The sequence below is a fragment of the Accipiter gentilis genome, chromosome 21 (genome assembly GCF_929443795.1).
Source record: "Accipiter gentilis chromosome 21, bAccGen1.1, whole genome shotgun sequence".
Taxonomy (NCBI): Eukaryota; Metazoa; Chordata; class Aves; order Accipitriformes; family Accipitridae; genus Astur; species Astur gentilis.
The window spans coordinates 11,154,652-11,170,575 of NC_064900.1; the positions used below are offsets into that span (position 1 = coordinate 11,154,652).

Consider the following 15,924-nt stretch of genomic DNA (forward strand, 5'->3'; position numbering starts at 1 on the left):
AAGGTTTTTGACACTTCTATTAGCATCCCTGGAGCCAAATTGGCTACAGACTGGATGAATGGTTGGATAGATTACCCAGTGCATGAAAAATTGGCTGAACCAGTGATTCAGCATTGAACTGGCAGAGAGTTACTGGTAGTATTCCTTGGGGGGCTGATATCGGTGCCAGTGTTGTTTAATATTTTCATTAATGATACAAATGATGGGATGGAGTGCACCCTCAGCAAGTCAAAGGTGACACCAAATTGATGGAAATAATGGATATGCAAGAGGGCAGAGCTGCCATTCAGAGGGACTTCAGAAAGTTGGAGTAGGCTAACAGGAACCTCATGAAGTTCAAGAAAAAGAAAGGCAGAAAACAGCTTTGCAGAGAAGACCTGGGGATCCTAGCGGGCAGTAAATTGAATTGGACTCGGCAGCATGACCTTGTAGCCACAGAAGCAAACTGAAGGCTGGACTGTGTGAGCAAGAACGTAGCCAGCAGGTTGAGAGAAGGGGTTTTCCTGCTCTGCTCTGCGCTTCTGAGGCTGCGGACTCCCATACAAGAGTGACCAAAGAGCTGGAGGGAGCACAGTCGAGGAACACCAAGGTGGTTGGGCCTGGAGGACATGACATAGCAGGAAAGCCTGCGAGAGCTAGTTGTGTTTCGGCTGAGAAAAGAAGGCTGAGGGAGGCTCCAACTGACTCCAGCTGTCTGTAGGACAGTTATGAAGAAGATGGAGCTGGACTCCTCTTAGGGGTGCACAGTGAAAGGACAGGCAAGAGGCAGGATTCACAAGTTGCAGCAGGGGAAGTTCTGGTTGAACATAAGGAAAAATATCCTGCATTGTGAGGGTGGTGGAGCAGGACTAAAGACCTCCAGGTGCTATGAAGGTAGTCTTCAATATTTGCCTTTTCTTGAAGTAATGGTTCATTACAGCATGAAAATTAATAATTATATTGTCTAGTTTTAAGGGGAACGATGGAAAAAATATTTGCTCTGAATCCTTCACATGCAGCTCATGTCAAATTCCTAGCCTTAGATCTTTTGAAGTGGACATTGCTGAATCATGTGATTGTCTTTCCATGAATCAAAAATAAGCCAAGTCTCTTTCTCCTTAAAAGAGACCGTTATGTTCAGCAGAACTCTAGGTGGTGATGCATTTTTGCAACATTAGTGAGCATGCATATGGCTTAAGAATGGGAGCATTGTCTACAGCCCTGCTTACTTTTGATGGTTTAGTTTGAACCTTATTTGAGAGAGAGAGATTTTTAGGGAAAAACTCTGAAAACCATGTCTTATGGCATAAAGCTACCTCCCTGGCAAAGAACAGATTTCCTTGGTATCTTGCTTTCTTCCAGGAGTTTGAAGTCATTCGTGCCCAACATCCATTGAGCTTCAGGAGAATGTGGCTATAATGCTACAGTGAAATGCAAACCATTAAATATGGGTGCATTCATTTATACACTTCTGATCTTTGTGAATATTGTTTACCATTATACAGGATTTTCTAATTCATACTGGTATTCATGCAGTTCTCAGTTAAAGCAATTTTTTAAATTATTGTATGAAAGCGTAAAAATATTCCTTTTTTTTTTTCTTCTTAATTTGCTTAAGCTGTGTGGGTTTGACCTTTAGACTTTTTCCATCAAATGAAGTAGTTTAAGAACTGCATGCAGAATTTTTAGCTTACATTTCACCTGCAAAAAAGCAGTTGACTTAGGCTTGGTGTTGCGTTACATTCTGGGGGAAGTCCTTTGCTAATAAGTTTTATTTAATGGGTTAATTGAATAGTGAAGTGCAACAATTTAGGCAATGAGATACGGAACTATGGGACTTAATTTTCTCATACATTCAATTGAGGCCCTAATTACTTATGGACTTCAACATGTCAGAATTTTCTCAAGAGAAGAAGTCATTAAGTTGTACTGAAAAAGCTCTAAATAATGAACTGACATTTATGCCTTGTTTTGTTTCTATGAATGAGGTGGATAAGATTCCCTCCCCCCCCTTTTTCTTTTAATTCCATAGTCCTGAAATCAGCTGTCCTCTGGCCCAACTTCAGTCCATCAGAATGCTTAAACTTAGGCTTAATTTAAGCATCTACTTACCATTGCAGAACTGAGAGTTGCATAATAAAGGAACAGTAAGTGATAGAAATAACAAACTTTTTTTTTAATTTAAAAAGTGGGAAAGTTATTTTTAAATACCAAATTGAAATGAAAATAACCACTAGATGGCACTTGAAAATTGTATATTGAGAAAGTACATCTGTTTTCAAAATCACTACAAATTTTGATAGACCCAAAAGGATTTTATGTGGATCTGCATAGTTCTGAGAGATGGTGGTGTTTCTAAAAACAGAAAAGTTCTTTTAGCTGTATCTCCTTTTTCTGTGATCAAATTAAACCACTGCACTAAGGAATCTAGTCTGCATTAAGAGCTCATTGTTGATGCTTAAAATGCTGCCTTTAGAAAGAAGAGAAATACATGTATAACTGATACATCTGTGCAAATTTGTTTTCCACTTTTTTTTTATTTATATCCAGCTTTTTAAACAAAATTATGCACTGCCCTGGCATTCTGTTTACCTTCTTGGGTTTTGCCTAATTTGAGATAGAACATATTTTGACAAAGTATTGCTGCTTTAATATTCCTTTTAATACTGTTTTAGGTCAATAGCTTGGAAATTAACCCAGAGTCCAGTAGGGGAGGGTTCAGACAGGGAACAGACTCCCAGGGGTTCACTGTTCACTAATTTTTTGCTTTACCCACTTTATCTCTTGGTAGAGGGAGAGGATGGAAGGAGATTGTGACAAATTCGATTCTGCAGAAAATATGATAGTAGCTAGGAATTTATTATCAAGTCAATCTTGTGGTATTTCTGTCAGTCATCATTGTACAAGCCTGTTTTATTTGAAATTTTCATGTAGCCTCTTTATTGCTGTTTCTGAGATGCATGAGAGTTACGTTACCATGATTTACGAGCTAATAATACGGAGGATGAGCAAAGCTGAGTAAATACTGTCTGTAGCCATTAATTTGATTCTTCTTCTGTAGGAGCAGTGGGTAGTAGCTGTTTCGAGGGGTTGTTTGGACAACTGTCTTAGCCTATTGTACTTGAAGAGAGCGAAAGTAGACACACTGTAATACTGGGTTGTACAAGGATATTTTATGGCCTATTAAATATGTATTAAGGGTCTAATTCTTTCATTTGCTTATACAGCTGTATATGGTTCCCCTGACACTGGTGGTAATTATGACTGAATTTTATTATGAAAGCTTCGTTACGCACATGGTAAATCTTAGAATGGATTACAGTAGCGGTGGACACAGCCGCATTGTCCCAGTTTTGCAGAAGACACTAGGACACAATCAACAAGAGGTGAAAAGGAGAGTCGAACAATTTTCCCATTCAGCCACGCTCACCCTGCGATGTCTGCTGCAGTAACGTCTCCTCTTTTGTGCTGCTTCGCGCTGCGCAAAAGCACTTGGCTGCATTTCTGCCGTGGCTGGACCCTACAACAATTTGTATGCCTACTAACCAAAGATAAAAATGAAGCTTTTGGAGTGGCAAGTCAAAAAGATTGACTCCCCCCCAGCCCCCACTCAGAGGGTGTCATCCTCTGAAGGCTGTGAGCAGAACTCCAGGCCATGCCTCATGTTCACATAAAATTTAAATTTGAGTTCTTAGCCCATAGGCCCTTCAGTGAGAAAGCTGTTGCTGAACTGCAGATGCCCTCCTGGGAATGAGCTGATGGGAGTACCCCTGCACTGAAATTCATTAAGTAATTCCTGTGGCCATCTTACCTGTCTGTGATCTCACTGGCTCTGAAGCTCTTTACACTGAGATTAACCGTTTAGTGACTTGCAAGAGCTAGAGGGAACCCCTGGTGATCCAGTTAACAAATCACAAAGATTTTCATTTTAGCATTATATTAAAATAACAGCAAAACATAGGAGTGATGGCTGTCTTTCTAGAAAAGCTGCTCTTCATGCAGGCACAGGTAGTCCCGATCACACAGGAGCACAAAGCAAATTTTTTGGGGTGTGTATGTGAATGCTCTCTCAGTTCTGGACCCTTGTTTTCATTGCTGTTGGGCAGCTGTTCTCTCCGTCAAAATTTCTCTCCAGCTTTAACTTGCTAAAAGTCAGTGTTTTTTGGATTGTGCTGTTGCTGCCGTCTATGATGCTCTGCCGACAAGCACCCGTCCCCTGTCTGAGAGGTGGTTGCATTTCACAGTCTACTGTGTTCCTGGCGGAAAAGTGCGCTATCGATAAATTGCTCTGGCATCAGCAGAGGGCTTTTGTAGCGCGTGTTGTCATTATCCCCCATCTTCGTGGGAGGAAGCATCGCGAAGTAGGTTGGGCTCTGCCTCCTCTGTGTTTTGCATTTCAGGCATTTACGCTCCTCACCTTCCTGGGTTTGTTGGCGCTCTCTCCTGTTGTGGCAGCAGATGTAGGAGCAAAAAGAAACGCTGCTTTGGAACGAAAGGACGCCGAAGCTTTCTGGCTGGGTGGGTCACATCTCCTTCACCTAGGAGCAGGGCCGGTGTTAGTAGCGCAGGTGTCCCAATGTATGGCCTCACCTACATAAGCAGGAGGCTGGACGCTGCTCCCCAGTGCCTGGGTCCTTTGCACTGCGCAGAGGATGCGGTGAGGGAGACCCTGGCTTGCTCTCCCAGAGCTCCAGGCAAAGGAAGCCGCTAGGCTAATCCAGGTGGATTTTCCCAGGGGATGCACGTGACTGTGGGCAGACGTGCTTGCTGTGGCCATCGGGTTGGCACGTGGGGTGGTTCGTGCTTGGTGTCCGGAAAGGCGGCTCTCACTCTAACAAATGCTTGTCTGCTGCACTTTATGACCCAGAACTTTTGGCTAGCAGAGTGTGTCGCTGGAGTCCCGTTAACATTTTGGTGAAGTAAGTGTAGCTGTGGCCTGTGACTCGCTGGGTTTCTTGTTTTGTTGTTTCTGCCTCTGCAGCTGCTGAGGGCTGAAATTAATCCTGCAATAGCAAATGTCCTACTGTAACTTAAGTTCAAGGCAAAAAAAGGCCTGTTTTGGTTTAAGACCCGAGTCTTCAGACGACTGCTTTTTTTCGAGTGACTCTGGAAGAAAGCCACACAATCGGGGGGGGGGGGGGGGGGGGTAGTTAATACGAAAGGGTTATGGCTGGCTACTTCAAACTGTTTAAATTGCATCCTTCTGTGGAGGCTCCCGTTTGGATCATTAATGCGTTTGAATAAAGATGTTAGTGATTTACACCCCCAAACCTATTTCAGCAAGGCGAACTCTTCCGTCGAAGACGCGCGCTCGGCGGCCCAGGGGAGGTGAGCAGCCTTCCCCGCGCCTGCCCCAGCGAGCTGCTTCGCGGAGACTAATTGCCCGCCAGTTGTTTGGGTGGGTTGGATGGTGTTTTATTTCCGTGCTGCGTGCTGCTTCTTGGTGGGGTTCATTTGGGGGGTGGGGGTGTATTTTTTTTATTTTTGGGGGGGTGGGGTGTTGGGGGTTTTTTTTTACGTTTACTTTGAAAAGGGCGAGGCTCAGGTGGGAGCCCCCCCGCCCCGCCGCCGGTCGGTCGGTCGGTCGGTCGGTCGGTTTGGAACCCCCGTGTTCCGAACGCGGCCCGTTCGGAAGTAAACAAGTAAACAGAGCCCGGGCCGCTTCACCTGCCGCCCGGGCGCCGCTGCGGCTCCGCGTCCTCCCGCTCCGAGGAAGCCTCCGGCACCTCCGGGGGTGTCTGCTGGGCCCGCGAAGGGCCCCCGCTCCCCGCCTGAGGGCGTCGCTCAGCGGGGCAGCCGAATGCCACCGCGCCTTCCCCTTGTCCCCCGCAGCAGGTACTTAGTGCCGCTTCCCTCTTCCCAAAACACCCCGGGGGGTGGAGGGGTGGCTCGATAGCACTGGGGACTGGGCGCGTCGGTGCGGGAGCCCCAAAACGTCCGAGGCGCCCGGCCCCCTCGCCCGGCGGGTTTGGTGCGGTGGGAGCGGTGCCCGGCCGGCCGGCGGGACCCGGCAGCAGCGGCAGCAGCTACGGGCACCCACCCGTAGCCCCTCGCCGTGGCTGCCCCGCAGCCCTTGCCCGTGCCTGGCCACGGCACCGCCGGCGGGTCCGGCAGCCCGGGCGGCCCTTATCAGCCCCGCTCCATCCAGCGCGGGTACCGGTGCCAGGACGCGGTTACCGGCTGTTCTCTCACCGCCCCGGGCGGGTCGCTCTTGGCACCGGGGAGCAGCACCAGCAGCATTTCCGATGCCGCCGCCTCCTCCTCCTCCTCCTCCTCCTCCTCTTCCTTTTCCCTGAGCCACCCTCCGCAGCATGCCAGCCCCTCCTGGGCCCCAGCTGCTGTGCCATTTGGGCAGGCGTGCTCCCCGTACCCTCTCCTCCTCCGGGATTTAATGCTCACCTGCTGAGGAGGCGTTGGGTTTGTGGATGTGCCTCGGTTTTGAGCGGCACCGGTGTTTTGGTTTGGCGTGGCCAAACGGAGACTGCATTGCCCGAACGGAGCAAACTGGGGGGTCGGTGGCTTGGCGTTTCATCCACGAGAGTTTCATTAAAAGCTTGGTCCAAAATAGAGCCCAACCTCTATTGTTGTGCCCGGCCTCAGCAAGTCTGTTTGAAAAGTGTTGGCCGCTTTGTTATTGAAAAATTAATAATTACCGTTTCAAGCTCTGACTTTTTTTGGAGATTAGGTTTATGTAGGGTAAAGCATAGTAGAAAATAAAACCTTGGCCATCTTCTAAACTATTTCTCACTTTATAAAAATTACTTGTGTAGGTCCGGGAGCCAATTCCCGTAAGCCTTCCCGCTGGTACCTTCCAGCACTGATAAACTGAAGATAGATGTACTGATTTGGTTTTACCTAATAAGTTGCTGTTACCTGGCATTCAGACTGGGGGACAAACATCCAAATGGAGGGGAAAAAAAAACCCCAAGCAACAACATAACAAAGACGTTACAGAACTGGGAGGGCAGTCATTTTTACAAAGATTGTCCAAACTCCTATCCAACCATCATATTTGCATTCAGTATATTTTGAGTACATTTGTAAAATACTTTTTTAGTTATGTGTTTGAAATATCATGCACCACTTCGTTTTCATAATTAATTTTTTTTTACATTTAGCGTATGGGCTAGGGGTGATGACACATGATGACGTGGACGGTTTGTTCCGCAGTGCCATTGCCCTGCATGCCACAGCCCTGGGGGTCCCGGGGCGCTGGGTGACCCCCCCCGGCAGACGCTTCCCTTCTGCTGCTCCTGTACCACTGCGAGGGAACGCTCTCCAGGGCTTGGCCTCCGTTTTCCTTCCCGTCAGCAGAGACCACCCACTTGTGCTCTGCATTATGGATGTGGAAAACAGATTATTTGCTCATGTCTTTTATGTATTCAAAGCCTGTTGTTTTGTCTTTGTCAAGCTAAACGATGCTAGTTTTCACAGAGCTTTTCCTTTGTTTTTCTTTGCCCTTTTTCTTAATTCTTTTTTCTTTTCTATGCACTTTTTTCACTCTCTTTTCTCCCCTGTCTTTTTACTGTTTGCTCCCTTTTCCTTTTTTTGGGGTTTTTTTTGAGTGTATTTTCTAGACTAAAAGTACCAAGTTGTAGTTTAACAAGTAGTTTGCCCTTCTGACAGCAAGCACTTGCTTGCAGCCTAACCATGATACACTCTACACTTTGGTTTTCCAGTACCATAGCTAATGTAGCACTCCCAAGTTTGGGTTACATACTAAATTTCAGGCTGAGTGTTGGTTGAAATACTTACTTGGCCGAGTAGGGTGCAGTCAGCTGTGTTTGTTCTCTGACAGGGACATTAAGGAAAACCCAGTAGTTGAGATCTATGCTAAGTTTTGTCTTTTTAATTTCTAATCAGTTTACTCATGCACTGTAATGACAGGATCCAGTTCCTAAGTGTGTCTTTTGAGGGCAATTTTATAGCAGGCAGGGTTTGCCTGTCTTTCACTTATTTTAATAAGGACATTCTTAAAGGCTGAAGAACTCCCTACAAAGTAAAATATTATTTTATTATATTTCTTCATGTTGTCTTCTATAAATGAAGAAGAAAAAAAGAGAACTAGAAAAACAAACGAGAAATCGTTACTTAAAATCAGCCATCATTAAAAGACTTTGCAGTAGATTACATATCTCCTCATGAGTTTTCAAGCTTCATTTCTTGTATTATGCTTAAGTCTCATGGAAAAGATTCATGTTCATTTAGTATCTTTTAAAACACAGTTGCCTGAAGTGGTGACGCAAGCATATCTGGACAGAGTATTCCTTGCACAGAATAGGCAAGTTTTTTCTGTGTATTGAATACGTGAGATTTTCTTGTTCAGTGTGAGGTTTTCTTGTGCCATCCTGCGCACTTGCTGTCTGTGTGATTTCCATTTTAAAAGCAGATTTGGAGAGAGCTAGCACGTGAAATGCCCTTACAACCATTCGATAGCTGCAAAGACTTAACCAAAAGCAAAACTAAATAATATGCACATAAAAAAGGCAAGTCAAAACTAGTAACAGATTTATTCTCCTTCCTTCCCCCCTGCTTTTTTTAATTGAGGCATCCTGATACCATGCTAATGGTGAGTCCAGTTGTTCAACATAAAGTGCTTTTCATACTAGACAAAACCTGGTTGATTTCTTTGCATTAAAAAATGCCAAAGAACGTCTTATTTCTTGTGCATCTGGGAATGTGCAGAGGAAGAGTAGAGCTGAGGTTTAAAATCTGTTGACTTTTTTTATTTCTCTTTGGTAGGCATGAAAGATTCACTTAAAAAAATCCCCAAAATTCAAAAAAGTGCTGTTGACATTCTTTTGATGATCTTGGGATTAAGTTATGTATTGGAGAACAAAGCAACTCAGATCTGAGTTTAAGAGAATGAGGAATAGTTTAAAATCATTTATGAAAATGGAAGAGCATGTCATTAAAAATTAAGTAAGACTTGTTGCTGTGTTGCTAAGGGTTTCGTGTGGTGAGTGTCTATCCCAAACCTCTGCTAGCAAACAGGACTCCATTGAGTCACAGCATGTCCCGCATTAAACCATCACATCTCCAAAAATTAGAAAGCTCATTAATGGCTTTCTGCTGTGAAACAAGAATATATTCACTGACTGGTCAGTAATTAGTGCCAACTAGTTTTTGTCCTTTGTTATGGAAATATTCTGGTTCAGTTATTCCAGACCTAAAAGAATTTTTTTTAAAAAAAAAAAACTTTCGGTTTTCGTGTAGGTGTATTTTACTGCCAGCAGTCTCCTTTTGCTTTTATTTGAAAATTCAAATACCTCTCCAGCCCACTAGACCAGTGAGAACATGAACTCATTCCCCAGTCTCCTGTTTCTTTGTTGAAAGAACTCAGGTCACTGACTTGGTAGTCCCCAAACCATAGTCATAGTTTGGTTCTCTTTTTTCTCTTTGGTATTTTTTTTTCATAAAGTAGTAGAGAATTTAGTGTAAAACTGAGCAGAAAGTGTGGGAAGTCCACTTGACACTTTCCCTTTGCTCCTTTGGACCAGAAATCTGCATGGAATTAGCTGGACTCCAGGAAATGTGATTTTAAGGTAACAGGAAAACAGAAATTCATTTCCACTGTCCTCGTGGAAATAAGAAGAGTGTTGCTGAAGTTCACACATTCTTCCACAGAGAACTTTGCAACAGGGACTACACCATAGTCACAATTCACATTTCTGGGGTTCTGCTTTTACAGGTCTTGGTACTATAGGCTAGAAAGAAATCCATGTGCCTTACAGCGGTTGTTGGATTTTGGTTTTTGTGGATGTAGTTTGGGGAATGCCTGGTGAGTGCAGCTTGTTCAGCACAAGCACTAGCATCATTCTTGGTGACAGATCAACTGTGGGGTGAGATAGTCCCAAAATTAGAACTGCAGAAGTTGGTCACTTCCTTATATCAGGTTTTGTAAATAACAGAGGAAGGTAGGAGGAAAGCAAAACTTTGTGAAGGGCATCAAATGCTTGTTGTTAATGAACACTTAAAAAAGGTAGACTTGCATACAGTTGTGTAATTGAAATAGAAGCGTATGTTGTAAAAAGCTAAACAATCATTCTTCTTCTCCCCCGCGTCCCCCCACCATCCAGCTCTTTTCTTAAGGAATCTTTTTTTTTTTTTCTCTCTGAAGCCCTATTAGGTATATGTGTTTGTAAGACATCCAAGAAAACTGTGATTCTTTGATTAATGTTTCTAGGACCAGAAAGGAAATAATACAACCAGCATGCCAAAATGAAAAAAAAAAAAAAAAAAAAGTTAATTTTTTTTTACTGGTATAGTATCTCTGCAACATTTGATCTGTATGTGTGCTAAAACGTAGGTGTAGAACATCACCCTGAAGGTATCTGTTGCTGTCAGTGGATCATGAATTTCAGCCTTGACAGGTATCCTCTGGTGATGTTATAAAGCATATGTGGCTTATTTTAAGCAAAGCTGTCCATACTTTTGTCTTGTCTTGTTGGAATATTCCTACTTTGTCCCTAGTGTCTGTCAATTTTTGTCATCCTTAAGCTGTGAAATACCTTGTAAAATCTTGTTAGCTTCTTTTAATTGTTTTTCCTCTTGCTAACTTCTAAAAGCCTTTACATCTGCCTTAAAAGATACATGATATTTTTACTGATACTGTAGAAGAAATTACATTTTTTTTGTTACATGGTTCATAAATTCCAGTTATTGCAAACATTGCACTTTGGGTGCTGTGTATCTTGGGTGCTGTGTGTCTCCTATATTTTTAAGCACCAAATCCTGCAAAGACTGCCCATGACTTGTTCCGTGACTTACTATGCAACTATTTAATTGCCAAACTTAAATGCATGCTTTAGTTCTTGTAGGGTCCAAGTCCAGCTCTCTTTTCAAAAGCTTGCTGGTTAGGGGTGCTTGCCAGCACTCAGGGATCCCTGAGAGGGAGAGAAGGAGCTGGTATTTTTGCTTGCTACTGTCTACCAGCTTCCCGTCTCCCATACAAAATGAGCAACTAACATGCTATTGATGATGTGTTGAGGGGAAAAAATCAGATAAATAAATACAATCTGAAGAGTCCACTAAGTGCATTCTATTGATGTTTTGCCATTCAACAAGTAAATAATGCCAGTAGAACTTGCGCTGTCATTTAATCATACGTGCATTCACTTGACCGTGGAGTGTCTTGTCTAAGTAGTTACACTATGTCTTGCCAAAATCTTCCATACAAAAAAAGAATGAAAGTGTACATGTTATCTGTGTTTTGCGTTTGACTGGATTTTTTTTTTATGGGCCAGCTTCTTTCATAATTATGTAATTGTATGTGAATATATCAATAGTTATGTCAGAAATGTCCATGAAGTGTGGGGTAGTAATATGGAAGATGAAGCAATCCAAAGGAAAACAAATTCATCATACTATGTCAGCATCCATTTTTAAGAGGAAAAGTCCCATGCGATGTAATAGAGAATTAGAACATTTTTCATTATGCCAATCCTACATTTGACTGAGAGGCATCAGCAAAAAGTAAACACCAAGAAAGTGTCTGAAATATAGGTCAAAACTTGTGAGAACTTGGATAGGCAAAAATGGGAAAAAAAGTAAAGTTTGAAGTCAGTCTGTGGCCTCATTCATTCCATCAGTGGCGTTAAATCAGGAGAATTTTTGTTGTTGACCGTTGCAGAGATTTACACCGAAGTGCAAGCGAAGAGCGAGTGTGTGTCTTTCTGTAATAAATGGTGCCTGTATAACAGCCAGATCTGACTTACTCTGTGTGGGGGATCTCCTAAATGCTTGTTCAGCTGATAGGATGATGACCCATCTTGTTAAAAAGCCTCTTTATAGTAGAACTGCTGCTTCAGGGTGACGAGTAGGGTAGAATGGTTAACAATTTAAGAAGACAGCCTAATGAACATCACTTGAATTCTTGAAGCTGAGCATATGTTTCTATTTCAGCACTAATGTGCAGTGAGTTTTGGTTAATTTACTTCGGGCATAACTGGGTGTTCAGTACCTAGCCTTCATGCATAGAAAAGAAAAATTATTCGTGAGCTGGGCGGTAGTAAAGAGACGTAACGTGCTGCGAGCCCCTTAGGAATTCACAAGGTGACCGATGCCTAGGGTCTGCGCTGCCTTGCTGAGCTCAGCGTCGAGCATAGGCAGGGCCTCTGGGGTGATGGAGAACATGTGTAAAATACACTGTGGGATCACTTAAGTCCTGTGAAGTTTTCTCTTGCTCATCTTTTGAAGGGCAGGAGGCAGAGAGGGCCCAGCTAAAGGCAGTGCTGTTGTTCAAACAGCACTGAGACGTCAGCTGAGCTTTGTGAAGGAGGATCATGGAGCACTCTTCAAACGTTAATTTAGTTTCACACTAATGAGGTAGAAGGCTACCAGTAATACTTGTCCTACTTAGGGCTGACTGTAGGCAGAAACCATACAATAAGCTTGCCTAGATAAGTCAATGGTAAGGGCTGGAGTAGCTGACTCCCCATTGTACTTGTAGTACATTTATCCTGCTCAGAAATAGGCTGCGTACTTTATTGACTACAGTAATAGGCAGATCTCTGTCACGTAACAAACTCTGAGACTTAACAAATCTGTGCTGCCCACAGGAGCTGAAGTCACTGCTCAAACAGTAACTCAGCTACTTTGTCGATTTGTGTCCGAAAATAGCCCAAACAGAAGCAAATGGTGGTTCAGCACTTTAGGAAGAGAGACAGATGGGGAGCATGGTGCAGTGTGGTACATGGCGAAGGTCACAGCGGGATAGAAACAATTTCAGACTTGCGTTTCGTGATACTGGATTGCAGCTTGATTTTCCTCACTTTAATGTTCTTTTAAAGCCAAAGTTGGTTGTTTCTGTGTATTTGGATCTGCTTTGCAAGTTACGGACAAAGATTTAGGTGAACTGGTGTGTGATTATGTGCCATATAACACTTGCTGAAAAGACAGGAGTCGGTTACAGAACATGAACAGAGGAGTGGGTGCCTTGAAGTCAAAGTTTAAATGTGCTCCAGATAGAAGTGGCATGATGGGGACTGCAAAGTGTGGAGATTAATGGCAAGCTACTACAAAGTTACCAGGCGTCCTTATCTGGTGGGGACCAGGTACTGCTGATGAGCGAGGAGGAGCTAAAAAACTCTAATATGCATCCAGGAAAATGCCATTTTTAATTTTTCTGCATGCACTTGGTTCAGCAGATGGTTTGTTTCGTTTGCTGTGTGTGGGCTCTTGTTGATGAGTACTTTGGAAGCATCAGGGTAACTACTTCTGTTTGTTTGCTTCAAATTTCGTGTATTAAAATTCACTTCTCTTAGGCAGGGAGTCAGATTTCTCTATTGCACCTTTTAATGGCACTTGGGAAATCCTAGCTCATAGTGTCATGGGCTTCTGCATCAACATTGCTATATGTAAGTGCATCATTAACAGATGAGTGGCTGGCAATATGTTCCACTGCTAAAAAGAGGGATATCCTGACATTTGCAGTGGCAAAATATGAAAAACTACAGTGGACACAGGTGTGCGAGAGCTGTGGTCTCTCAGTCACTTGACTAGTGAAGTGTGAGGGCTTCTCTGCTATCCTTCAGACATGAGCACATTTGAGAGCTGGACTGGCTAGTGCCCTTGCTTCATGCTCTTAAATTTTATGTTACTAGTTAATATGGGCATTAGGTGGAAATGTTAAGATTGGAAAAGATACATCCATGCTGTTGTTGATAACTGGAATAAATTCTCTATCTAGTATCTTGCCAAAACTTCTGAGAGTGTTGCATTAAAGTCCCATATATTTGTCACTGGTTTGTTTAATTATCTATATGATGGTCGTTTATGCCTAAGGGTTTGTTGTGAACTTCTGACTATTTTTGCATGACAGGTCACAGTAATGAAAGGCAGTAGTAGGAATAAGGATCATTCGACAGAAGGAGAAGGAACTGGGAAGCGACCAAAACGAAAGTGTCTTCAGTGGCATCCCCTGCTTGCCAAGAAACTCCTTGACTTCTCTGAAGAGGAGGAAGAAGAGGAAGACGACGAAGATATTGATAAGGTAGACTTCATTGGATGCTTTGACTGTAGAATGTTAATCGTGGGTCAGATTCTCCCCAGCTGTGTTTTTATTTTGTTTGCTTCTTGCTGTTCTGTTTTGTGAACGAACACAGCCAATGAAAAGAATGATGCTCTGCCCCTGAGGCTATAAAGGCAAGTAGCAAATAACAAAAAAGTGAATTGTCAATCATGCTTTTAAAATCTTGGACAAAACTCTTTTTTAGAATTAGACTGTAAGGGTTTTAACTGGGTTGTTTTAATAATGTGTTGCACATCTCAGTTGCTCAAGGTGGGGTTTTGACATGGGTTTTTTAATTGTTTATTTTAGACATGAAGTTAGCCTGTGCTTGTTACCTGCTTCTAGTGGCTCTGAGGACATAGGAAGCTAATAGTTTTCTTTCTTTTTTTTAAAGATTAAAAAAATAGATTAAAAGGGGAAAAGAAGGAAAAACTGTGAATTATTTTTACTGTCTTTGCATGTGAAATTCAACTTATCTTCCAGAATATTGAGAGCGCAGGTGGAATAATCTGTCTCTGGTTTGATGCTTGGTATTTTGGTATTGTTCAATATGCTGGCCTTGCCCTTTTTCTGTAAGGACCCTACAATGTGGCACCTAACAAATGTACAGTTAAACTCATCCTCTGTAACAGGAAGTGGGAATGGGTTATAGAAATGTGATGTTTCCATCATGTGGATAACGTTCATATCTGCATTTCCTTGATGCCTTCCTGAGGCAGGAAGGGAGAGGTCAGTGCTGAGGAGACCTGCCTTGAACCACATACCTGATAGGGAAGGATGACCTCGACAAGGATAAGGAGCAGCAAAGAACAGCCTGACACTCTGACAGCGCTTTCTGTTGACCTTACAGGTCACTTTCACAACATGATATAAAATAGAAGTGTTGCAGTTAGGTGGTTTTCTGTCCCAGACAGCAATTCATTTCATTCAGTCAGAGCTAGTCTTCTGTGGTGCGTCCCTTGTAGGAATGATACACTGGGCGGTAAGTGGAGAGAGCATATTTTGGCAGTGTTGAGATTTGCCCTCTGTCTCCGACTGGGCAGCTGTGCAGTGGCTGCACTGCAGCACAGCTCGGAGGCTGAGTAATGAACGGCAGGAGATGGGGAAACAACTGGTACCTACGTGCTTTCCTTCCTGTGCACTCTGTAGTTGCAGACGTGTGTGATTGAGGACCAAGGTAGCTCTGCTCACCTCATCCCACTGAGATGATTTCTAGGTTGTAGGAATGGGGTAGGAAGGATCTCTTCCCTCCAGCCCGTTAGGACTGTTACTAGAGAATGGTCCTCAGCTTAGAAATCCGCTCCACGTGCAAGTCGGAGTTTAAGTCTTGCAGAGAGCATGAATGAACCTTGGACCATCAGGTTAGGAGGTTTGATGTAGAACCACGGGTCTTCTGGATGGAACAGATGGCCTTTGGAGACAGCTGTGTGTATCCACGTGCATCTCCCTTGTTCACACACACACTCTAAGTCTCCATGAGAATCATGGATAACTGAGTTTACACCCCTTCCCTTTTGATTCTGGTAGGTGCCACTCCTTGGCGCTGATGGTTTAGAGCAGGATGCTGATGAAACCGAAGATGACGAGTCCTCAGAACAACGAGCTCGCCGACCAATGAATGCATTTCTCTTGTTCTGCAAACGCCATCGCTCTCTTGTGCGAAAAGAACACCCCCGCCTTGATAATCGTGGCGCGACCAAGATCTTGGCAGATTGGTGGGCTGTTCTAGATCCAAAAGAAAAGCAGAAATACACTGACATGGCCAAGGAGGTATGTTCTGTCTGAATGGTGGATGTAAAGGGAGTTCACTACCTATTTGTCTTGTTTCTGTGTATTAAGTGTTTTCTGTGGGGTCTTTCTCCTCCATGAGTTCCTTAGCTTCCCCAGTAGAATTATAGTGCCCAGAGCAGCCACTGTTCTTGCTTTTGATTCAC

The 15,924-nt window shown here is 43.4% G+C and overlaps 1 protein-coding gene across 18 annotated transcripts in view; it reads left to right on the plus strand.

The window, feature by feature from the left end:
- The window catches only part of BBX (BBX high mobility group box domain containing), a 148,110-nt gene that overhangs the window by 68,733 nt on the left and 63,453 nt on the right, over nt 1-15,924 (plus strand). For all 18 annotated transcript variants that reach the window (XM_049824627.1, XM_049824635.1, XM_049824633.1 and 15 more), the window contains 2 exons: nt 13,802-13,972; nt 15,518-15,760. In XM_049824627.1, the coding sequence (XP_049680584.1) occupies nt 13,811-13,972; nt 15,518-15,760 (405 nt within the window). In that variant the 5' untranslated portion in view covers nt 13,802-13,810. The remainder of the gene's footprint in view (nt 1-13,801; nt 13,973-15,517; nt 15,761-15,924) is intronic.